This window comes from Leucoraja erinacea, chromosome 34 (genome assembly GCF_028641065.1).
Source record: "Leucoraja erinacea ecotype New England chromosome 34, Leri_hhj_1, whole genome shotgun sequence".
Taxonomy (NCBI): Eukaryota; Metazoa; Chordata; class Chondrichthyes; order Rajiformes; family Rajidae; genus Leucoraja; species Leucoraja erinaceus.
The window spans coordinates 8,311,395-8,337,886 of record NC_073410.1 but is presented as its reverse complement, the minus strand read 5'-3'; the positions used below and the strand labels follow the sequence as shown (position 1 = coordinate 8,337,886).

General features: G+C 38.3%; 1 protein-coding gene across 4 annotated transcripts in view; it reads right to left on the bottom strand.

The window, feature by feature from the left end:
* Positions 1 to 26,492, bottom strand: part of gbf1 (golgi brefeldin A resistant guanine nucleotide exchange factor 1) — a 161,004-nt gene that overhangs the window by 54,750 nt on the left and 79,762 nt on the right. For all 4 annotated transcript variants that reach the window (XM_055661779.1, XM_055661778.1, XM_055661775.1 and 1 more), the window contains exons 4-8: positions 26,284 to 26,415; positions 9,007 to 9,125; positions 6,772 to 6,880; positions 4,115 to 4,175; positions 2,032 to 2,086 (exon numbers count right to left, since the gene is read on the bottom strand). In XM_055661779.1, coding sequence (XP_055517754.1) covers positions 2,032 to 2,086; positions 4,115 to 4,175; positions 6,772 to 6,880; positions 9,007 to 9,125; positions 26,284 to 26,415 — 476 coding nt within the window. The remainder of the gene's footprint in view (positions 1 to 2,031; positions 2,087 to 4,114; positions 4,176 to 6,771; positions 6,881 to 9,006; positions 9,126 to 26,283; positions 26,416 to 26,492) is intronic.

Here is a 26,492-nt window from a genome sequence, read left to right as displayed (position 1 = left end):
ATGACCATCACCTCATGCAGTGCTTGATGCGAACCATGCAACATAATCAAATACTTTAAAATGAGGACACCTTAGATCACTTCAGAGTCTACAGATTTATTTGGATTTACTAATTACCTCCATTCCAACAAGCCAAACATCAAAAAGAAACGTATAAAAATACAATTCAATGTATGTTTTGGTAATGGTATTTTGCAAAAAAAAAAGTATTTGCATTTCTGCATATCCATTTCTTGTACTGCTTGACAGTCATGTTGTGCACAAAAACCATGGATTGAACCTTCACAGGGAGAAGTCCGCTCATTACTCCTGATTACTAGCCATCTTACACATGCGCCAAACTTCTTAAACGTTTTCAGCATGCTCACACTTCCATTTAAAAAGTCCCATTTTATTTTATATTTATCAATAGGAAAGATGATGTATTCAAAGACAAGTATTCTGTACAACAGCAAAACAAAGTGCTGGAGGAGCTCAGCTGGTCAGGCAACATCTATGATGGGAAATGGACAGGCGATGTTTCAGGTTTGGACCCTTCCAGACGCCTGTCCATTCCCCTTCACAAATGTTGCCCGACCCACTGAGTTCCACTCGCGGTTCCCACATCTGCAGTTCCTGTGTCTATTTTGTGCCACAATTTTGTGAAGGACTCAGAACATAATAATGATGCTCGTGTCACATTGGTAAAGTATACCTCCATGATCTTCGTATTAAAAACTTTTTTTTTTAAGATTAAACAAACCTGACAACATTGGGATGGAAACCAGCGAGGTCAATTGTATGAGAGATAGGTAAATCTACTGGCAGCAGGTTAATATGCTCTGATAATTAACACCACAGTGCAAGAAGATTTAAGATGTCCAGTCAACATCAGCCCGAACTTGACAATCAGGTCTATAGTTCTTGACTCTGACGAGTGGCCTTTGTTGGAGGTATTGAATTAATGTCCTAAATCATGGATCTATCTCTCGGAAAACAAAAGGTACATGTGTGCATTTGAGATATTGTGTAAAACAAACACAGTGAGGCAGATAGACGAGGACAAAAGAAAAAGTGTTTTTCAAAATAGTTTATAAAGATTTTTGTGAACTGCATTTATTTCTTGCTTACTTAGTCAATGTCTTTAAATATAACAAAAGTGTCCAGAAGCACAAAGTTCCAACATGAAATATATAATTTGAAAATAAATGCAGCTGAACTTTCAGGGACAGGCAGCAATGGAATTAAAAATGCAAAAGGTCGACTTCAAAGACTCCCAAGATGTCTCACAATGCTCTCCTAATGCAAATCAAATCAGTCAGTTTAGCAGGAACAGACTAAGCCAAAGTGGATGAACAGTTGTGCGTTTCCCCAAATTCCTTCCATACTTCACTCACAATCACTTCACATATTCCCAATCTTAAAACAACTCAAACCTTAAATACAGAATTGCCAGCAGCTTAAAACTGTCATCTCACTTTCCCATTCTATGTGGGATCACTGACCCAAAACTTTGATTAGGTTTCTCCCTCCATAGATGCTGCCTGGCCTGCTGAATGTTTCTACAGAGTTCGGTTTTTGTTTCCGATTTTCAGCATCTGCAGTTGTTTTAATATTTCGAGAACAATAAAGGAGATTGATCTTCTGTGTAGCATTTACACCAGTACTCAGACAGACTTTCTCAAAAGTGCAGAAAGTAAGTAAACTACTGGATGCCCAAATTAATTATTAAGACAGTGCAAATGATAGTTTCCCATTTATAAAAGGGGCATTTTCCATATATTGGGAAAATTCCAAAAGAACACTCAAGCCTCAATTTCCTGTCAAATAATGATTTAGTGTCATTGCAACCTTTTAAATGTTTTTATTTAAAATTCTGAACTCTTTGAGAAACATTAAATAAGCGTTGCCAGGCACAAAGCAGTCAAAACAAGATCATAATGCATACAAGCAAAGAAAACACACAAAAACAGGATGAAGTAAATTAAACACACAGCCCTATTTAAACTAAAAGCCACCATGGAATCAACGGAAAATAAAATATCAGTCTACCTTCTTCATACTGGTTCCCACAAAACTTTTGGCTTCTTCTTTAAATTGAGGTAACCTGCAGAACATTAACAAACGTTAGAAAGTATAAAAGTAAATTCCACAGAATAGTTTCAGTAATAAAAGGCATAGATAAGTGAACGGTCACAACCTTTTCCGAGGGTAGAGTCTAGAAAGAGAGGAATGAAGGGATTCGGCCAAATGCAGGCAAATGGGATTAGCATCGATTGCATTTTGAGAGCATGGACGAGTTGGGCCACAGAGCCTGCTTTCGTGCTGCACAAGTCTAGTAATACATAGACTTATGAAAACACAAGATAAATTACTTAGCAATATATACACCAATGTTAAAAACCACATGAAGAAGATTATTAGGCAAAGAGAGCAGGTGCTAGATCATGCAATCCATGCATTACTGCCCAAGTTTCATATTCCTTTAAGGAGTAAAGCTGCGGGACTGAGTGTCTTTGTAATAAAGTGCAGCTGCCTTAAAATGAACCATGCAATATCGGAAAAATAAAACAGAGATAGTTTTGGACAGACAAAACACACGATATTAAATTGTATATTAAAACCAATTTAAGATTACAAAAGAGAGAATGGACAGAACTCTCTGGACAAACTAGATACCAGTTTCTTCTCATAATTTATTGAATATCTGACGATAATCAGACTTCTTAAAGTAAAGGTTTATCTTTTAAATGCTGCACGCCTACTATCAATTAAATTACAGTAATTCCCCATTGCTTTCTACGATTTCTGCCCGAACAGCATACATGGCTCCACTTCTTCTAGCAATTTATAAAAATGTGAAACCATATCTGCTCACCTGAACAGAAATCTTATTGACAGTGTGCATGCAACATTTTAAGAGAAAGAATACTATTTTTATCACAAAAATTGACAGGAACAAATATATTACAGGACTACAGCTGCATGCTAAAGAGGCCTGTAAAACCTTGTTTCCAATTTTTTTCCTGGGGCCGCAAAAGGAAGATAGATACTCCTTCACTGGGACAGAGAAAAAGCACAAAGGGGGGCAAAGTATAGCAGAGACTGTGGATAAGCATTTACAATGGACAAATTTGAAATGCAGATCAATTTCTTGATCTTCAATATCAAAAGTATTACTTGCATTGGACACAAAATAATAGTGTCACTGGAAAAAAACAGCAACTAATTTGTGTGAAATGAAACATCATATAAAGAGAGCTTGGAGGATCAGCTGGGCAGTAGCTACATCAAATGACCCTGCCAGCATAGTGTAGGCAGTTCCAAATCCACTTGGTCACGAACTTGCTAAGTCGCTCTCCAGATGGTCATCTTGGTGTGCAAAGGGTACAATGCAACAGTATCACATTCTGCCACAATTAACATAGAAACTTACATTTGAGACTCAGAATGAGTTGCAGAAGGAGCTGCAGATGAAATACTGGCTTACCCCCAGCTGATCCCGAGAATGAAGGTTAAGTTGCCCGGTTTATTGTGCTTTGAATAGATTAGGCAGCTGCTTTGAACTGACAAAATACCTGTGGATATCCAGTCCATTAAAGTCAGCTTACATTGTTCATACATATATAAACCACTGTGTCAGAGGACAAAATTGACCCAATACTAGTATATACAGCCTAATGGCTGGCTCAGTAATCTGGGAGGCAGAGGAGCCAAGTGTCAGTTCAACTAGTGTAAAGCCAGAGAGAATGGAAAGAGGAAATGTGAAGCTGTGACATTCTGTGATAGAAGGCTAGGATGATAAAACTGTTACTGAACAAAAACTTGGATTCACACAAACCAAATAATATGTTCAAAAGGCAACATCACACAGATCTTCAAAGCAGTTCACACCACCATAAACAAGAAAAAATTAACTCAATTCCAAATAATTATAGCTTGACAATACCACTGTTCAATTGAAAATTTAAGAGACCATTTTAGATCATAGAAGTTTTATATTTGCACTGATGAAATCTAAACAATAATAATGAAACAAGTCCACTTTTTTGATATTAAGGTATCAACACACAAAATAGTTGCCCTTGGCTAGCCCCAAAGGAGAACTATGACAGGTTAATCTCAGCATTTCTACCTTGAGAACAGCAGCTGCACCATGTCGACCAGTGTGTGTTCAGCAGATTTCCTCAATAACTCTGCAGAGAGAAAAAACAAATAGCACAGGTGTCATTATGCATTGTGATATTATCAAGAGGCTCCAACAAGTAGACCTCCCTCCTAGTTTTGTTTACTAAGGATTAAGCAGAGCTTATTAAACCATTTTAAATTAAACTCAATGCATTTGTCAGACACAAACAGAAGGAAGATGGCACTGCAGCACTGTCAGTCCTTGCGAGCAGCTGTCTGTTTATCCATTTACAGCACAAGATGCCCTTTTACTGCTTTTAATATAAGGCACATATTTCGGAACACACGTCCATTACATATAGTTCTAACAGAGACAGATAAAGTCAAATCTTGATGAAAGCCATTTCTAATCTCGAATTTCTAAGACTTTAAAGTGAGGAAATGTTCATCACAGAGGGTTAAATCTTCAACAGGCAGCTAGAATGGAAAACTTGGATCGTCCTGATGCTGCAAAGGTCCTTTAATGGCCTGTGTGGAACGCAACCAAACACTACACACCACCAACCAGCAATGCCCCCTTTATGCAAAATATATCTTACGTCAACCACATTGCAGGTTAGTTAAATATCATGAAACAAATATTCCTAACATGAGGCACTATGAATTTGTTCCACTTGAGCTTAGTAATTTACCAGCGGCACACTCACTCAACTTATTTAACTTATTTATTTATATTTCCAAACACTATGCCTTTTATCAACCTAGTGGGATAAAAGTGCATACATTAAACCCAGCTGCAATAAAATTTACTTTGCACCTGATTTTGCAAGAAATCCAAGAATTTAACATGGTTCCTTAATAAACAGCAAACTGAGCAAGTGAACTGCATAAAAAGTGGTGACACCAAAAACGAGACCTTTTTAAAGCACAAATGGGATGCGCAAAGGATGAAGGAGAAAACACAAAATGTCCTGCCAGAATTCCAACATAGCTATAAGAATTCAGTATGCGCAGTTAAGTGGGAATAAGTTATTTGAGAGTCATTTAAGGGGGGGGTAGATTGTCTGACCTGCAGTAACTAGGAGTACTCCCCTCCCCTCCCTCATCACCACCACCAACCATCCTTCATGTGTGAAGGCAACATTGAATCGACCATGGAGTCAGCCTACAAACCTGGAAGGAATTTCAATGGGACTGAATGGGATATTTCTTGCTGGTGCAGTCACAACTACAAGTTGAGTGGCTGGTGTGTTAGGTTGGATGATCCAGCCCATAAAATAAGTCTATCTGCCAGTCAGTTGCAGATTTAGTATGTTTTCTAATTAAGAAAAACAAACTACTTACTCTGATTAGTTTAATGTTGCTACTGCTAATGTTGCAAACTACCTGCTCTGATCAGTCTAACTGTTAATTAAATAGTGCTTTGTCCCAGTTTTATGCTTAGATCCTTTCAATTTAGTAAAACTACCAGCAAGAACAACTGATCACTCGTCTTTCCCACAAAATAATTATTGATTGTGGAATGTCCTTGCAGCTTCAATCAAAGACTGCTATAAAGTTTGTGTAATATTTAAAATATGTTTCTCCTCCAATTCATGATTAAGACTGGTTTTATTCAAATAATTGTATCTAGAGTTTATCACAAACTGTATGATAAGAGTGAAGGAGACAGCATTTCATCAGTACCTATCTATATAAACATCATTATAATTGTTTGCCACTATATACTTTTAAACTGTGGGCTAACTATAGTGATGAGCTGCCGCAAAGCACATTGTGCCAACCTGCAGCATTTACTTTCACTATTTGCATACTTCAGGGATATGTGCCGTCTGGTTAGGCAACTTGATCAGCATGGACAAGTTGGGCTGAAGGACCTGGTTTGGTGCCACATAGTTATACAAATCGAACATTTTTTAAAGGGGTGGATCGTCCGGTGAATTCAATCTGCACAGCTAAGGAGGGAACAGGAAGCAAGCCACCAGGTTTCAGATCAACAACAAAAAGTGATTCAGTTGTTAACCCACTGTGGGTGGTACAGTCAAGCATCGGTAGAGTTGCTGCCTTACAGTGCCAGGGACCCGGGTTTGATTCTGACTACGGGTGCTATCTGGATGGAGTTTGCACGTTCTCCCTGTGACCGTGTGGGTTTCCTCCGGGAGCTCCGGATTGTAGGTTAATTGGCCTCTGTAAATTGTCCCTAGTGTGTAGGATAGAAATAGTATAGGGGATGATCGCTGGTCGGCGTGTACTCAGTGGATCGAAGGGCCTGTGTCCACTATACATCTAGACAAAAAACTAAAGAGAACACCAGAAGAAAGGGGGACGGTTCGCAAAGTGTAGGGATGCACATCCCGGGTCTTCATGCAGTCATACCTCACTCATCAACAAGACAGAGCACACTCCAAGTTGAGAGCAAGCTTTAAGATTGAAATGAGAAAATATTTTTAAGTGTCACTGATAGGGACATTCATAAACTATGTATATAGATTCAAATTATTAAAACATCAAAATTCGATTAATAATAAATCAATCTACGTGGGATAAACTGCATGTGTGATCTGGTAAAGTTGCCAATTAATTACTTCACTTAGTCATCATAAAACAAGAATACAAAACTTAAAAAGATAATAGAGAAACAGGCACACAGCCAAGAAAACTTACCACTGAGCCTCATTTCAAAGCATATTCGAAAACATGACTGCATAATTTCACAAACAGATTCATTAGTCAGGTGAGCACCAACAGGAGTAAGGAGTAAGGTTCTCAAGACCTAAAAATGATAAAGCAAAATGTTCATGTTTCGATCCATGCAGCCATCCAATGCAAAACTTTTTCAGAAATAAACACAAATGCTTAATTCAATTCAATGCACGCTTTATCCTACACTGTATTAAAATAGATCAATCGGAATCCCTTGTTAATTTTATAAACCTGCTGAGAAAGCTCATCAACAAACTAATTTTAAAAGCGGAGATCAATATACGATGTATTTTCAATTGGCCCTTTGATCCAGCACTGCAATTCCATATGATCATGGTTGATCATCTAAAATCAGTACCTCGTTCCTGCTTTTTCCCCATATCCCTTGATTCCTTTAGCCCTAAGAGCTAATTCTAACTCTCTCTTGAAAACCAATTTTAACCAAAACCAATCATCACAAACCAATGCAGCTTTCACCACTCAGGGCCCAAAGTTAAAAGTTGCACTCGCAACAAATAACCCCAATTCTCAGTAAATTCAAGACTAGAAATGCAAATTTTTACTTAAATTCAGCACTAATTGGATCCAAAAAGTTGTCATGATGCAGATTACTCTTCTCAGGTTGGTGTATATTGTAGTTGCTCATGGAGAAAAAAAATTCACTCCCACGCTATATTTCCAACTCAGAAAAACACATGATTTAATAATTGGAAAATGTTAGCAGTTTGCATTTTCATGCAGAGGTGACTATCAAAAACAATTTAAACAAGATGACAAAGGTCATCCATATTTCAGCCATAGTGAAGCACCATACATTACAAAACAATTTGTGCTTGTCACAATGCACCATTCCTGTACCACATAGAATCCAGTGGCAGAGTCCAGCTTGCTCAAAGTTTTCTCATGTTTGCTGGGGAAAATTCAATTAGTCTTGTTGTTCTTGTTCAAGCCAAACATACTTATCCCTAACGTTATAATGATGCAAATGATGACCATTTGGCTTGTCAGGTCTATGCCAGCAACCAGGGGAGTAATCCCATTTTTTTTTTAATTCCTGCGCTCATTATTTCCCAATGGTCCTACAATTTATTCTCTTTTACACATGCCATCAATTCCCTTAGGTTCTTTTTTGCAACTAAGAGTAGTTTACAGTGGCGATTTAACCAACCAACATGTCTTTGTTCACATGAAGTGATATCATGTGTAGGAAAGAACTGCAGATGCTGGTTTAAATCGAACGTAGACACAAAATGCTGGAGTAACTCAGCGGGACAGGCAGCAATTCTGGAGAGAAGGAATGGGTGATATTTTGGGTCAAGGCCCTTCTTCAGACTGATGTCAGGGGAGTGTGCGGGACAGAGATGGAATGTAGTCGGAGACTGTAAGACTGGAGGAAGAACTGGGAAAGGGGAGGGGATAGAGAGAGAGGGAAAGCAAGGGCTGTTTGAAGCTAGATAAGTCAATGTTCATATCGCTGGGGTGTAAGCTATCCGAGCGAAATAGGAGGTGCTGTTCCTCCAATTTGCACTGGGCCTCACTCTGACAATGGAGGAGGCCTAGGACAGAAAGGTCAGGTTGGGAATGGGAGGAGGGGCTAAAGTGCTGAGCAACCGGGAGATCAGGTAGGTTAAGGCGGACTGAGCGGAGGTGTTCCGCGAAACAATCGCCGAGCCTGCGCTTGATCTTGCCGGTGTACACAATTGACACCTGGAACAGCGGATACAGTAGATGGATGGTGGGTGTTCAGAGAGGAGGGGTGGGGGGGGGGGGGCAAGAGGATTATTGTATGTGTGGGGAGTAACTAGGGCCAGCATATCATGCTATGTGATATCAAGCAAGTGATCAAACAGACTTCCATCAATTATACATTTAGAATTCCAAGCAAACGGCTGAAGTATGGAATCCATTGTGCCCATGTAACTTATTAGGAGAGGAAGAATTTACCAAAAAGACAAAGTAAGCCGAGGACAAGGGAAGGAATTAATCAGAACAATGTAGAGTACTATGTAATCCCCTGGTTCACAACAGAGACAAAGGAGAAATCCTGAAGCCAAAACATGGAATCCCCACATGGATTTGAATGAAATTGAATACATCATTACTCTAATTACTGGCCAAGTAACCAGATTTCATTTTAATACCAGTAACTAATTGGTTCCGCTGTTTTTCTTTACATTAACTAACAGGCAGCATTACCTGCAGGATTTTCATTAGGACAACTTCGTCACTCGCAGGGTCTGTGCCCACAAAACGAGCATGTGTGACAGCATCAGCCATATTTTCAATTCCCTCTGCTGCACCTTCATGATTGGGGTCTGCAAAAAAAAAAAACACTTCAGTATTAACATCCTTAAACTTTTAATTAACAATATTGAGCAAATTAAAGCTACTTCTAATTAGTCAGTTTAAAATTTGCATTATAGATGTTTCAGAGTTTAACGCTGTTGATAAAACCAATGATCCGCCATCATTTCTTTGCAACATAAGAGTGATTCAAGATTAATTTCATTATTGGTCAAAGTGCTCTGGCATTTTTTTAAATTTTGAATCAACTCCTGGAACAAACCTAAAATAGGGTTAAGCATAGAGACTGTAGCTTTTGGACACTTTTGTCATGGACTTTTCACAACCTCACGTCCTTAGTAGGAAATATAATCTACTGACTGGGATGAAACAAACTGGCAATATTGTGGTCTAGGTCCTGGGGTTTTATCCAAACAGGGACTACCATATGCCACTGGTCATCTTCAACATCAATGTATTTTTCACATTCCTGCTAAGTACACAGACTTTACATAATCTTTCAAATTATCCGTCCATAGCGTGTGGATGAGGAATAGATTTAAGATGCTGCTGTCAAGTACCTTAGCAATGGCAATAATTAGCTGTGTACTCTGTCTAAACTTTCTAAGTTAACCATTTTGTCTTGAAGTTTAGACAAAGGGAGAATTGGCTGAATAAAAGGTTTTAGATTACATCAGTGAAAATACCTGAGTAATGAATCTTACTGCTTCAACAGCATTGAGCTTTCTGCAATTTAAGTAATTTATTGAAAAATATAGACAATTACAGTTACAGGTTGGAAAGCTGAAGCATAACTTTACAATGACAGAACTGAAAAACAAAAAAATTCACACTACTTCACTGTCACATAAGGCCTAATTGTTTAAAGTAATTGCCATTGATCAGGAAGGAATCGTATAATCCAGAATAGTAGAGCTAAGTAAAATAAATGTTCATGTTGGCTGGAAGCAGAACAGAGGTTTTGTTTTGACTTAGTTGAGTGGCTAAAAGGAAATGTAATGTTGTTTGCCCAAGTTAAAAGCTGCTGCACGTCTCAGCTGTGGGGAGATCTTGAGCACTGCATTACATAGTTAAACTGCACAGAATGTAACTAACTTCCTCAAAAAGAAATGCAATACTAACATGTTGTGATATAATGACAGTTCAAAGTTGAACACTTCCCTTGTGTTCAGCAGTGCCAAGGATGATGTTCGCCACAATTTTGACACAAAGGCACTGGCAATGACCACAACAGTGAAGTGAACAGCAAAACTCATAGCACCAAGGATGGACCACAGTAATATGGGAGGTGTCATTGATTTTTTTCCATTATTGATTTTAGTATACATAAAAGATGAGAATAAATTGCCACGTATAGACAGGGGGCAGGTGATCATTTTATACCAGTAGCATACCCCCCCCCCCAATAAGCTACTTTGTTGAAGTTTAGCATCTCTATCAATGAGCAATGGTAATCGCTGAGATCCAACAAACATGTTGATAACTGGGTCAACTTCTTTTTTAAACGTTTCTTTCAGATATCTTCTTCAAACATGAAAGACTGAACTCAAAAGAAATTTTGTGCACTCATTTTTGTTAAGTCATATACATTCATCAATTAAAACAGCATAATGAAACTGGTGCCCATAGCAAGTGTAATCATGCTTGCAGGTCTGGACTAAGTTTACTGACTGGGGTCAGAGTAGGCGTTGTCCTCCCTGGACTATGCATTTATGGTATCAATGTAACTAAGGAAATGCACAGTTAACATGTGTAATGTTGGCAGTTTTCCAAGCTTGAGGCCAGTCAAATTTCAAAAGATTTGCAACTGTATCGCCTTATTGAAACTGTATTGCGAATCCACGAACACACATGCAATACAATATGAAAAGGCCTTACTTCCTTTCCCGAGTATTTCCCGAGACCATTTAGCCCATCAAGTCCATGTTAGTTCTCAGAGCAAACCCATTAATCCCTTTTGCCACACATTTCACTGTAACCTATTCTCCCTCATGTGGCTGTCAATTCCCCTGGTCAGTAACCACTAACCTGCACTAAGAAATACTTTTACAAAACAGAGTATCATTATAAAATTATTACGACTACTTTACAATTATTAAATCTAGTTAAATTATAATGAATTATCACCTGCTACAGTAAACACTGATATTTTATGCCAAGTTACAACATTAATTCAGAGCAGGTTTCCAGTTCTCTTCCAAGGACATAATTAAACGGAAAATTTGTAATTCATAATGCAACATTGCTCCTCTTCATTTATCAGTTAATTTATTTGTTAATTTACATGTGTAACAAAGAACTGCAGATGCTGGTTTAAATCAAAGGTAGACACGAAGTGCAGGAGTAACTCCGCAGGACAGGCAGCATCTCTGGTGAGAAGGAATGGGTGATGTTTCAGGTCAAGACCCTTCTTCAGACTGATGTCAGGGTAGTGGGCGGGACAAAGATAGAATGTAGTCGGAGGCAGTAAGACGGTTGGGAGAACTGGGAAGGGGGAGAGAGAGGGGAGGCAAGGGCTATTTGAAGTTAGAGAAGTCAATGTTCATATTGTTGGGGTGTAAACTACCCAAGTGAAATATGAGGTGCTGTTCCTACAATTTGCACTGGGCCTCACTCTGACAATGGAGGAAACCCAGGACAGAAAGGTCAGATTGGGGATGGGAGGGTGAGTTGAAGTGCTGAGCAACCGGAGATCACGTAAGTTAAGACGGACTGAGCGGAGGTGTTCAGCGAAACAATCGCCAAGCCTGCATTTGGTCTCGCCGAAGTAGAGAAGTTGATACCTGGCACAGCATATACTGCAGATGAGATTGGTGAACCTCTGCTTCACCTGGAAAGACTGTTAGGGTCCTTGGATGGAGTCGAGGGTGGAGGTAAAGGGACAGGTGGTGCAGCTCCTGCGGTTGCAGGGGAAAGTACCTGGGGAGGGGGTGTTTTCGGTGGGAAGGGATGAGTTGGCCAGGGAGTTTCGGAGGGAACGGTCTCTGCGGAAAGCAGAAAGGGGTGGGGATGGGAAGATGTGGCCAGTGGTGGGATCACGTTGGAGGTGGCGAAAATGTTGGAGGATTATATGCTGTATGGGGTGGAAGGTGAGGACAAGGGGGACTCTGTCCTTGTTACGAATGGGGGAGGGGGAGCAAGAGTGGAGCTGCAGGATATTGAGGAAATTCCTTTTGGAGTAAATACCACACTGGAAGAATGCTGTGAGCATCAAAGCAATGTACGAGCTTCATATTTTCCATTCAATTAGAGACTTGCTAAAAATTACTACAGCTTTGGACACCTAAAGATACACCAAATCTAAGGAAACAGTTTCAGATGCTGAACCTGAACAATGTTAAGAGCAAATGTCACACAAAGGTTACTTTTCTTGATTGCAGAGATGATCAGAAAACACAATTTGATAACTAAAATCACCAAATCCAACTTACCAGCTACCAGCAATGTAACAGACATGTCCCCTTGGTTATTTGAGCTATTCTGCTAATCATTTCTCAGGTGCACAGGAACTGTATCCAATAATTTAAATACCTATTCAAATTATTTTGTTAAATCAGAGAAGATTGAAATTACAACAAAAATTAAAAATGAAATTTAGATTAACTAGAAAATTCAAGGAACCAATGTGCTGCAGCAACATCTTTTGCCTCGAGCAGTGCATCGCCTTGGAATATTGATTATGATAATTTAAATGAAAATTATGCTTGGAACCACTGTCAAAAACGCTGAGTAAATGTTCAAAGACCACCTCAAAAAACAGCTCTCGCACCCAGATTCAACCGAAAACAGATGAATTAATATGCCACTGTCATCGGCTCGTTTTCACAAAGAAAAATCATTGCAAGAAGTACTTAGATATTGACATATATTGGCATAATGTATTCAAAGAGCATGGATCTTTTTAAACTTCCATGTAACTGATCTGCTAAACTCTGCCCAAGTATAAAGCAAATACAGGAAACAAAAAATACATTCATCAATAGAAATAACATTTATATTACAATAATTTACATATATACAACACACATGATATTAAAACATCAACCCATTTTGCAGAAACGATACAAAACAAACCAACTTCACAATTAAATTAAGTTGAACCGATGACCAAAAGGATTGAGGCCCAGAAAGGCAATTCAAAAGCCTCAGACTTGGGTGACTGAAGGCACAGTTGGCAGTAATACGGTCATAAAAATCTGGTTGAACAGGAAGCCAGAAAAGGATGAGTGACTTGGTCAGGGAGGCTACAAAAAAAAGTGAGAGGGGAAAGGACATAGATGTGAGGACATTGTGGTGTCTGGAAACAAGAATGAGAATATTAAATTCTAAATATTGCAGGACCGGAAACCAACGAAGGCCTGGAATTCACTTGATGGGTGATTAAAGTGCAGGGATCTGAATTTTGTATGAACTCAATTCACTGAAGATGAAAGATTCTCTTGCTGTGCATTGAAAAGGAACAATGAAAATTACTTGCTAAGCATTACTGTAGATTGCAAAGAGCGAGTCATATTATCAAGCAAAAAAAAAAGTTGTGAAGCAATGTCAGTTAACCAGTGAACAAAGACAGTATCAATGATAATATTGCAAAAAGCAGCAAAACTTTCAGGGATATTATAACTTGGGCATGTAGAGACATTTGTTTTCTTAAACTAATTCCTTTTTTATTTGTGTCTGGCATGATACAAAAGTCAACAACGAATGAACTGAAAGATGTGCAATCACTAAAACTTGGCATTGCGAATGCTCTTTCAGACACAAACTAGTTCCACTTGCTCTAGCAATGACTGCTTTCCTTGCACATACCATAAACTATAATTAACAACTCACGAATTGACACGTATACTCTGTGAAATAACTCTTCTTCAAATATGTTTCAAATGGAGAAATCAATGCCACCATGAACAGGGACCCAATTTGCACCTAGAATACCAATGGCATCCTAAAAGAAATTCAGCACCTAAGGTTAACAATTGGTATACAATTTCCCAATGTTGAAAGGAAAAGGACAAGCTGAAAGGAATAAATAGTGTTATGTTGCATTTTCACGACTTTCAAAAATACTTCATATGAAAGCAAAAACATGACATTAATAATAACTACTTAATCAATAATTGAAGTTTTTAGTCAGAAATCATTTATATTTCTTAATTTTTTAATTAATTCATCTTTTCTCAAAGGATGAACATCTCAACTAATAGACTTAAACTTTTCAAATCTTACTTTATTTGAAGATTGGTTCCTGCTGAGTTCAGCAAACATTTTTCTACGGGACATACACATATTTTCCTGCAGCCTTTAGATTTAAATTGCGAAATATACTTTAACCAAATCTCAGGATTTAAAAAAAAGTAACATCTCAACCAAATTGCTTGAAACAAACGGGGGGGAATCACATTTTGCTCACTCAGCAAATGCTTATTTTTCTTTCATTAAATTGTTTTTTTTTTTAATAAATATGCACACTTGCATTGATACTGATTAATTCCAAGATCACCTCAGAATTTTTTTTTCAAAATGATGAAATACTGGAAATTAAGGTCGATTTTTTACTTCCATTTAATGGCAATCAAACAAAAACTGTGGGCCCTGTCATTACCATTTCCTTTGCTTCCTCATGCTATTTAGCTATATTTCAAGCCGATAATATGCATTTTGATATTCATTTTCTTTCAGCTACTTTAAAGCACTTTTGTATTTTATACAACACTAAGATTTAATAAACTCTATAAACCACTATTATACAAGTATTTTCTATTCATTCTTACCTACCCTTGTTCCCCATATAATTAACTAGTTCAAACATATCTTTTTTTTAAAACAAGCTAATGTACCAGAAAAGAGCACTTAGAAATGTATTTATTCCGTGTTAGTGTCCCCAATAAGCCAGTATTTTTTTCTACTGAAAGTCATAGACATTGCATCTGAAACAGAAATGTTCACTGATCTAGTCTAGAAATAGGCTACAGTCTTTGACAAGTTTGTCTGAACAAGGAAATCAGAGCTGATCGGCAATGTAACTTCACATTCTTGCCTTCCTTTAATGCAGACTTTAATGACTTTGCAACAAGGGCCAATGGCAAAAGACAAAAACTACAATATTTTTTAATTGCCCTCTACATGTAAAAATGTTTCCTAAGTTCAAACTTGAATAGCCTGCATCTATTAATTTTTACTACATTGCCCAAATGCAGGACTACCTCCTATAGAAATAGCTTCTCCCCATCTACCTTACCGATGTCATATCTCAGCAGTTCTAACATCCATTAGATGCAGCTCTAGTTTCTGTAATACTTAATTTAACCCTCAAATCCGGGTATTATTTCTCCAAACCCGAGTGGAGACATTACTTCTGGGCAAACACTTTTCAATGTGTACTCATTGTAATGCAGGGATTTAAATAGATGGAGCATGATTTTTACCCCACTTGTGTTGAGATTTTGTACAATAATGACTAGCAATCTTCTTGACTATTTCTACTCCTGTTCATAATCTTTGTGCATGGTTCCTCAAGTTTATTTCGATTCCTAATGCCTGATCCTACAGAACACCGTTCTATGCTTTTTAAGTACAAAATATATAACATCACATTTGCCCATGCCAAAATCCTTTTTTTTTTTTAAATCAATATCTCTTCGCAATTTAATAGTTAAAGCCATGTTGCTTGTAATGAAGACATCCTTTGAGTTTTCAGCAAATTATTTGTGTTGTCTTTTCTTTCTCTACTTTCTAAATCATTTCTAAATACAGGGACTGATGTGTTCCAATGTAACCCTTGCAGTATTAGTCATGCCCTACCAATGTGGGTATCCGCAATTTACTCCTACTGTCCTTTCATCCTTTTGCCAATGTTATCTTCAGGTCAGTAATTTACCTTCACTTTATAACTTTCTACTTTAGCTAAAAGTCCAAAGAATAATACTTATGAAACAATATGATCATAATACAGATATAACATTTGTGGGAAATCAGACAATTTCATTTATTTACACAAATATTTTCTGAAATGTAAAATATTAATAACTACACAACACTTTACAAATTTATCTTTAAACGGTTCTAACTTCATACGAGTTATCCAAATAAAGATTAAAATTTAATCGTGTTTAAATATTAATCGTTGCAAAATTGTTAATATGTCCAAATAAAAATACTTATGTAATCATTTAATCCAGGATGGAACTTCATTTCACTTTATATTTAAATCAAATCAATGATGCATCTTCAGTAAAAATTCCAGTTAACCTATAGGTGGCACTATATACAAGCATGGACAATATGCTTCACAAAATGACGTACATTTTTCAAAGTATCACAAAATTAAATCATCAATAAAAGTTATCATGCATTAATCGCACATCCAAAAAACCTCCAATTCTTAAAATAGCTACCTCACTATATCTTCAAACAAGATCTAATCATGCCGAATCTTTGTGTTAAATTGTGGTATTTAATATATATTTTGTGAGAAACCTGCACCTTTAGATTTGACAAAATGTCAAACTGAGCATTTTATTCCATCCTTGATCTTGATTTTTCTCTAAGTAAGAATTAATTTAAGAACAAATTACTAATTTATCAGAGGCTGATTCTCCTTTCTGTAAAAGTGACGAATCATTGATAAATTATTTGTGTTTTTGTATGAAACTTCTGTTCCATAAGAAAAGCAACAATTCATAAGAAATGCATCAAAATTCTAGAACTACAATCTCCTCATCAAACTAACCATGCAGAATTATAACCTATTTAAACTCATGGACTATCAAACCTCATGAGAAGCACGTGTAGCTTCAGTACAAATACCGTGCACGCCACAAAAACACTGTCCTGTGTAAAATGATCATTGTGTTGAATAAATAGGTGAGGAAGCCAATGGGTTTAAGCAATGTGTTCACAGACATTTTTAATTTTCCAAGTCAAGTCTGTTTGTTTAGTCACATCTCCATAGAGACTTTAATTGAAATTTATGAGGTCAGACATTTTGATTTGAAGCTATGCATGCGAGTGTGGAAACAAGCAAAGTCAAGTTGTTGGTTCACTGTGTACAAAAAATAGCCTGCTTTATTCAGAGTTCCATGTTTTTTTAAATGTACAGTATAAAGATATGGGTTAATAGCATTATATCGGGGCTGAAGAGTGGAAAGTCAAAGAATAGCACCGGCAATTATTGTAGATTTCAGACAATGGGTGTTGCACAAAGCATAAAGTGTAAGGACTGAGTTTGCAGGAAAAGAAATGGAAGGTGGCGGAATTGACAACAGAAATAAGGCTTTAAACAAAACTCGACGTCTAAGAAATATATCCCTCATGGAAATATTCTGTTACAAAATATTTGGTTGTTACTTAACCTTAAGTCTAATCTTTCACATGCTTTGACCACATGTTAGCTCTGTGCATATTTGGATAAATTGCACTCATCGGGAGATAAATTATCTTGGAATTTTTCTAAGTCTCCTTCTTTTACAGTTAATAACATGTTTTAAACTCTTCCATAATGCAACTCAGAGTGGACATCGCCTTCTGCAGAGATCCCCAAGAGCAGACAGCGAGACAGCTCAAAGTAACAAAGCAATTTGTTGATTCTATATGAAAGAATCATCATGTCAGGTTTAAAAAGATAAGCAAGATAGGAGCTTTCTGGGTCAAGCTTAAACTTCAATCAAATAACAATAATTGATTCAAGTGATTTGTGGAAAGCTCTATGTACATATGACTATAACAAAACATGTCAGGTTTCCAGGGTCCTAATCCTTCAGGCCAGTTTGGAATATTACAGCCACAAAGGATGCTTAATCTGCTATGTCAGCAATTCTCAGTAGATTCAGTGCTCTCGTCCATGTTGCTCTGAAGCTTTCAAGCAATGACCAAAACAACAACTATGCATGGATCAATAGACACGAGAAAATTATGCTATTTCTCATTTTCCTTGGGATCAGCAATGACTTCCCTGCGTTTCAGTGCTGTGACTTCATAGGTGGTTTGTGGTGCTAATTGAATCAGAGTCTCATAGACAAAGAGACAGGCCCTTCACCCCAGCAGGTGCAAGCTGACCATTTAAACCATCTATACCTGTCTGATTTGACCACATTAGTTCAACATTCTTCTCTACCTTGCATATCAAAATATGTGAATAAATGTCTCCTAAAACAAGTGATTGGATCTGATTCCACCAAATGGAATTTGGTGGAATCTTATGGAAACCTGATAAGATTAGCAGGAGGGTAGTTTGGGAAGGGATGCTCATCCTCAATTAGCTTTCTGCAGGCATCAAATGTATTGACTCAAGGATTTAAATGCCACCCCAAGTGCTCCGACATTTCAAGTGGTCCTAACTGGCATATGGGAGTGTTTCACTTCAGAGATTTATTGAATCTTTTTCTCTGTACATGATTTAATTTCATTTGCAGGTTCTTCCTAAGTTATGCAAAGGAGTCCATGTTTTCCTGAGTTGGCCTTTATAATTGGAGCGCAGCATTGCACAGCAAGACAGGTTGACTATTTTATTCTTTGAAAGTTTTCATCAAAGCCGATTCTCTCACATGAGTCAACTTTGAGATGGTGACAACTTGGGGTCAATTCATGTTGTTTGTGTACTGCAACTCCGTGACTAATGTTGAGGTGACATCACATCTGGAGTAGAGATGATTGAAGTTGAATAGTCTTCATTAGCCCTATTCCAGTATGTAGCAACATTGGAACTGTTGGTTACGATTACATCCCACATCAATGTCTGTTTGCAGCCAAAATTTGAGAAACCTGTTCAACAGTCCCCTTCATTGGCAGAATTAAAGGCTTTTGTCTCGTGGTTCTTGCAGCTCCCTCGATTTCTCATGGAATTGCCACACAGTGAAAATCATGTCCCAGGCCACCAAAATGAGGTCATTATTCACAGGCCTCAACTGATTAAAAAAGCCACCTGTCAAGATTTAAGATGGCTGGGTCAGGGCGAATAATCCTACCGTGGAAATTGAGGAATTTCAATTCAGTTTAACTATTTGTGCAAAATTTCTTCTATTTTGGGATATGTAACCTGAGGTCTGCCCTGCATAATTTATCAATAAATCATCCTGCTCACTTTTCTTTATTTGTCTATACAAGGATTTGTGGTTCTGAGGCCTTTCAACATACCACAAAGTGAGGAAGGAAGTCATAAAAATTGTCTGACTACTTGTATAAGAATTCCATCATATTCATGCCCAACCACTGTAGCAGGCAAAAACAGTGAAACATCACCAAAACAAGATCAAAATGTCATCTATTCCATTTCTTCAGAGATGCTGCCTGACCCGCTGAGTCACTCTAGCTTTTTGTGTGTCTTCGTTTTAAACCAGCATCTGCGGTTTCTCCCAACACATCGGTAAAAGTCTCCATTTGTATTCTGAAAAAACTTCTGTACAAATATCAACAAGCAAACTCAAAAATGTGAGTCGAGGCAACAATCAAGGCCCTGGTGCCACACCATTTTCATGCTGTAGGGCATATTTTTTATATTTTATCTGTGTTTCTGGAGAATTGGGTTTCCTACAGTGAGCCTTTAAAGGGAAGTGGTTATATTTAAAAATCTATGGGTCTATCTATCTACATAAGTGCAAACTATTTCTGCTCAAATACCTCTCAGTACAATTGCTTTGAGTATTTCTTTTTGAAAGCCACCATCAAACAATATCATAATCATGATCTGCTTTGAGTAACTATAAAGCACAAGTCTCCATTCTTAGAAACCTCGCTGTCCAGAGGGAATTAATCCAACCTCTCCTCACGATTAGTCACTAACGAATCAACCTTCAGTAAGATATATTCACGAAAACAGCTATCACATTGCAAAGAAAATGATCAACGTCATTTCCTGTTCATGTGGCAATTGAAAGAACTACAAAGAACTAAATCCAAAGTTCAAATAAGAACAGCTGTCAACCCACAGAAATAATCACACTGAACTGTTTCTTTATCAAATTCACGTTCAGGGCAGTCGGTTGACATACCCTACTCTAAAGCATAAAAGATCATCTCTATTCTCAAAGAAACCCATTCTAATTCCAAATAACAAAAAGAACAATCAATAGTAAATAAAACTGGACTTTTCCAAGACATTAGGATCAAACATTTTGTTTTAAAGCAATGGTTAATTCCATTTGAAGGAAGTACAAAAACATACCAAGAGCATCCATATGAAATTAGAATTAAATTGGTATGAAATGTTACAAGATTTAACTCTTTCTGACAAACAGGGTTGTCCTCCTTATGTCAAAAACCAGGATATAAGGAAGTTATAAAGAGATGCAGATGAATTAAATGAATGGTAAAAATTTGGTAAATGATCAAATAAATGCTTCAACCCATTCTAGTGTCCTTTGGTGCCAATTGTTAAGTTGTTTAATTGGACGTGCCCTCCTTTTAACCAAAAAATTATGTTCCTTGCAGTCATTCGTCTGCAAAATTAATTGCTTCCGTTTAATAAAGTCTGAGTTCCGCCCCATTATAAATCTTCCAGTTGGTATCCAACCAACGCTTTCAAACTAACAAGGTCTGCAATGGCAACCTCTAATAGCAGAATGGGAAATAGAATACATCTCAAGTACATTTTGTTCAAATCGGAATAAAAGTCAATTAACCAATTTATTTCTGTAATGATGCCCGAATCGAATCCAAGATCTTTCATAATTTATATATACTAAACGGATTTGAGTAAACTGCCAACTTTTAATTTTCTTGCTCAAAAGGCACATAAAGACAGCAAATGTTCTTTCTCTCTCGCTCTGTCTCTCGAATACACACACAATTTTACTTAAAAATGGAATTGGACTTCACCAGTCCACATCCCTCAAAAAGGATTACTGATGGCTGGCAACAATGTTCTATCTATTATCCTTCAACAAACGAGCCCCAAGTGACTCAATCTGAAGGAGATATCCCCAGCCATATTATGTTGAAATACCATCACCAAAGCTGTAAAATAACCACTGCAAGTAAAATTAAAAATCAATGTTTTCGCTGCAGACACACATCTCAGCAACAATTATATTCTCAGAGCCAATGTAGCACTAAGAGTTAACACTGAATTGTTAAGGACCAATGTTTTTGGAGGGCATATTGATGAAAATGCAACGCAGTTTGTCGCATATGCTTGTTGGAAAATTACATTTATTCCAAGCTAAAAATCTGCCCCCTCAAAAACAATTAGAATCAGGTTGATCCTATGATTTTGTAGAATCAAATAAATTAACAGCACAGTAAGCAGGATCTGGACCAAGATTGTCACAAGAGCTAATTAGGAGCGACCCGATTTAATCCCACTTCCCATCTCTTGCTCTGTAGCCTTGTCGGTCTCATGAAGAAACTCTCTTTGGCAACAAATTAAAGTCACCCACTAACACTGAAGAGATTTTATTCAATCTCTCACTCTTAATTCTCTAATTATCTTAATTGTTTACTGACCTCTCTACCAGGCGAAACCAATCCTTCCTATCTCATCCAAATAACTCTCTCAATTGTATACAACTTAACTAATATCCCCAACTCACCTCAAACCATCTCTGTTCAAAACAAAACAGCATCTTTCTTCAAAATTAACAACTTTAAACTTGGTAACATCCTTGTGTGGTTCCATTCCTTCTTTTACACTGTAACATGAATCTTGACCTGCGGTGACCTAACAACGACTATATACAGATCATGGGTTATTTCCCTTCTCTTCCTTTGTGTGCCTCAGCCAATAGACTTGAAAGAAATTTCACCCTGAAGACAAATACAAGAAGGCTACGTATTAAAAAGGCTACTTTAATGAGAAAACTCTTTTTAAACTTGATTGATGTCACAGAAGATATGCAAATGGTTTTAGAGCAAGTGAGTGAGAATACAAACCTACGTATCTGAATGTGTTCCAATGCACGTCTAGACTTGCACAGGCGTAAAAAGCTCAGACATTTTGAATATTTCAGAATGGATCCTTTGACTCACTTCTAGATTTGCACAAACTTAAAGATTTTCATATTAGTTCAAGCTCAACTTGTTGGTATTCAAAGACTTAAAATTAAAACAGCACCAGTCAAAGCTGATATGAGAACGCAATGCTGCAGATATCCACTATGCAAACAATAATGCAAAGTCCCAGAAGATCATGCATTACTGCTATGCTGTTGACTGGGAGTCAGACTCAACAACTGCGACTGCTGAACAACATGAAGAGGACACTGGGCCCACTTACCATGGGAGAGTTGTGCTTTTGCAGATATATCAGTCTACCTCCCAAGTCTGATATATTAACCTTTAGACAGCATCTTCATTTTAATGCAGAGATTCAGTATGTGCCTCAGACTAATTTAAGCTATAAAAAGAGAATTCAAGAAAAAAAATGTAAAACTCCTCATACCCCCCTGCATTTTCACTATTTCCCCCCATAGAGACTCATTTATAAAAGGATTCACTTGATTTCCCTGTGCCTCTTTAAAAAAAAATCCCAGATCTGTCAAGAGTTGTGGCCCTTAAAAAAAATACAATACATGGCCATGAACCTAAATTTACAAAACTGCGATTGCAAGGAATTACATTCTTAAAGCCACATCAATTCTAATACTAAAGTACAAGAATATTTTTTTAATTTCAAAAATTGTAAAATTTAATCTTTACATATACTCTCGGCTATAGTACTTGTTTCCTTATTCAATGAATAATAGGCTCGGATGTGAAGTTTTATAACTCCAAATTAGGCAGACTGTAACTCATTTTGAATGAACAACAAATTTAATCTAATTCAGGTCACCATTAACTTTCGGACAGATATCATTGCAAGTTTAATTTTAAACATTCAGTTTCCCTTTTAAATTATGAAAGAATTATATTCAGTCTAAGTGGCTGAGCTATCTATTTAAAATAGGTGAGGGAATACAGGGTAAAACAACTACAGACCTAGGTTAGATGAGATCAGGACCTATTTCTTTTCAAACAATGGAACAAGCAAGCAGCTTAGACAGGTTTCAGCTCATTGTAAACACTGATAAGTATGTCAAATGAGTTTCTCTCCCTCTATAGAATCAAATGTGTTCTGTTACATGGGGGTGCAGGACATTCAAGGAATGGGTAGGTTGCACCTTGAGAGCTTGGAACAGACTGGATGGACTTTTCCTTCTTTTCATCTGAGTATTTGAATACCATATGATTCTCTCCTAATTCACTACACCTACCACAGAAAGTCAAAATATTAAAGTGCACAACAGAAATTCTTCAGGAAATATTATGTGCAATCACCCAGGCACTCCTGCAGAATGTTTATTCATCACTTCGTTGGTATTGCAGTCAAATAAATTAGGGTTTGCCCTTCTCATCAAAATTCTCTTCCAGGATTCCATGAATCGTGCTTTGTTTGCCAATAATATCGGCTTTCTGACAAGGAGCCTTAAACACAGCACTTGTATATTATATAAAACACACACACACACACACGCGCACAGACAGACAGACAGACAGAGAGATAACATATAGACTGGCAATTAAGAAAATCCAAATTTCTTTCACTGACAAGGTACACCAGTTAATTCCCCATCTGGGGGCTGTGCAACTGATGAAAAGAAAAATACACAAAGGTAAGTAAATGTCATTGCAAATTGAAATAGCCCTGTGCAAATTTATTAAAAAAAATGTTTTATGACAATTAAAACCCACACTAAGACATGCAAGAAAAGAAAAATGTATAATTCAAATGTAATACTTCTCTCGTTTATTATATTGTTTACAGGATACTATGTTTACATATTCTGTTGTGCTGCAGCAAGTATGAATTTCAATTTTTCAATCTCGGACATATGACAATAAAACACTCTTGACTTCTCACTATTCTCATAATACTCTCCTAAAAAAAACTGGTACATAGTCATTTATTTGCAGAGCAAGTTGTTGGTCTTCCACTTCAATAATGGTCTAAGCTACCAGATACTAAAATGCTGCAGAAAACTCCATATTAAACCACAAACACTTGTTATCCACTATCAAATTGTTTAATTGACAACGTCTACTGGCAGAGATAATCTCAAAACCTATTTTAGAGATACTGGGAAATGCATCTTCAGCAATAATATGCATTATTTTTTGTTCCCTTTTCCCTTATTTTTTCTGTTCCCACCTCGAGCAGATATGGAAGAGCAGCCATTGCCAAGTGGAGAAGCACCAAATGCATACCACTCACTAAAATGATAGTACAGGTGCACAACCTTTTATCCGAAATTCCAAATAACGAAAAGCTCCGAATAGCGGCCATTTTTTCGGTCCTTGAAGAAAGGTCCTTGAAGACGTTAACCGAGGGCGGCCCGCAGAGGTGTCAGCGGAACCTCCGGTCGGTCTTCGAAGAAAGGGGAACTAAATCCCCATTCATAAAGGAGAAGGTGAGGGTATATTGCGCGGGAGGGTTAATAATTGACAATCTGCTGCTGCCTGCCCGCTGAGTTAAAAAGTTCCCACGGTAGACTCACGATACACAGTGTATCGTGAATCTTGCGTGGGAACTTTTTAACTCAGCGGGCAGGCAGCAGCAGATTGTCGCTCCCTTCAGTTTCACCCCTCTGCTTCCCGGCCATGTGTGTGACCCCTTCCCTCCCCTCTCCAGCTCCCGCCCATTGCACCGGCGCGGGGGCTTTGCACTGTCTTCACGTCGGCGATGCCAGCAGGTCAGTGCCAGTCACCGGAGATGTCAGGACCAACGGGACACCGACCCCCAGGCCCACTGCAAGCACGGAGATCCCAGAGACCCACAGCCAGCAGCAGCCCAGCCCCGTTCCAACTCCAGAGGAACCCGGGTTGCGGATGAGGGGGCACAGCTCGGGCTGTGGGCGAACTGACACTTGTTGCTGTAGCGGCCCATCGGGGAGCGGGTTCTTGTTGGTCCTGACGTCTCCGCCACCCCCCTGGACAGTTGAGACTGGGAACTGTACCGCCCTTGCCCCCTCCCTCTGCAACTGAAAACAACCCCACTCTCCTGCTCACCTGCAAGGGCGGTACAGTTCCCAGTCTCAGCTCCTGTACAGGGGGGTGGCCGGAGACGTCAGGACCACCAGAAGCCGCTCCCTGATGGGCCGCTATGGCGACAAGTGGCAGTTCGCCCACAGCCCGAGCTGCGCCCTCTCATCGGGACATCGACCCCCAGGCCCACTGCAAGCACGGAGATCCCAGATCAGCAACTCCAGCCCAGCCCCGCTCCAACTCCAGAGGGGCAGAAGCTGATGGTGTGCAAGGTACGTCTTGTTCTTGGGGTGGCGCAGCTCGGACTGTGGGCGAACTGCCACTTGTCGCCGTAGCGGCCCATCGGGGAGCGGATTCCTCTGGAGTTGGAGGGGGAGGGAGGTATTGTGCTGTTTGATCGCCCCCTGCTATCCCAGGGACAGGGAGACACAGCGGCTTTTGAGAATGGTGGGCAATCACTTCCAAAGTTCTGCCCACACAGTCAGTACACCTCTCCTACACTTGTCTCCCGCACTAAGATCATCTCGCAGAGAATGATCCCAGCCTAACCGTCCCTATTCTCTCCTATTCTGCAAGAAAAAACTACATTGAAGACTCAAACTCGCGATCCAGTAACTGCCGGGATCGAGGCGCAAACTCGCGACCTTGCGGATATGAGCCGAGCACTCTACCACTCTACCACCGTTAAAATCTACGCTAAAAATCTTCCATTCCGAAAGCCGAAAAATTCCGAATTACGAAAAGTGTCTGGTCCCAAGGCTTTCGGATAAAAGGTTGTGCACCTGTAATATCAAAATAAACACAAAATAAAAGAAACCACCAAGATTTCAATCAAAATCCCAACAGTAGCAATCTGCTCATCGGGAGTTGAAGAAGAGCCAGAAATGTCTGCACAATACGAGACCACATGGGCTAGTTTCGCAAAGGCCATGTTAAAAAAATAGATCAGTACTTCAAATGCTCAACAATAAATGCTGGGAGTCGTTTTTACAAATAATGGAGCCACTCTTGCTTAGGCTAGTGACTGTTAGCATATTTTATTATTTTGTCTAGATATTTTGCCATTACAATGATAAAATCTAAACCTTGGGCCTTATTTCCAAAATACACACTGATAATTACATTTTGAAAAATTGTAATCAGCCATAACTTCATGATGGCAGGGTACCCTGCTTGCTCAAAGAGAGTTAAGTTTATAATTTAGTGCCAAAGTACACTTACCTATCAATCCATAAGAGAGGAACTTGTTAACAGACGTTAGTGCCAACCCAGTGATAGGTCCAGTTGTATCTTCTGATCTGATCACCTCCAGAAAAGGTCGAAGAAATATATTTGGTTCAATCACTGAAAGCTCTGCAAGAGAAAATGAAAACCAATAAGTTCCAAATAATCAAACTCAAGCAAGGTTTATTAAAGGATGATTATTAAAA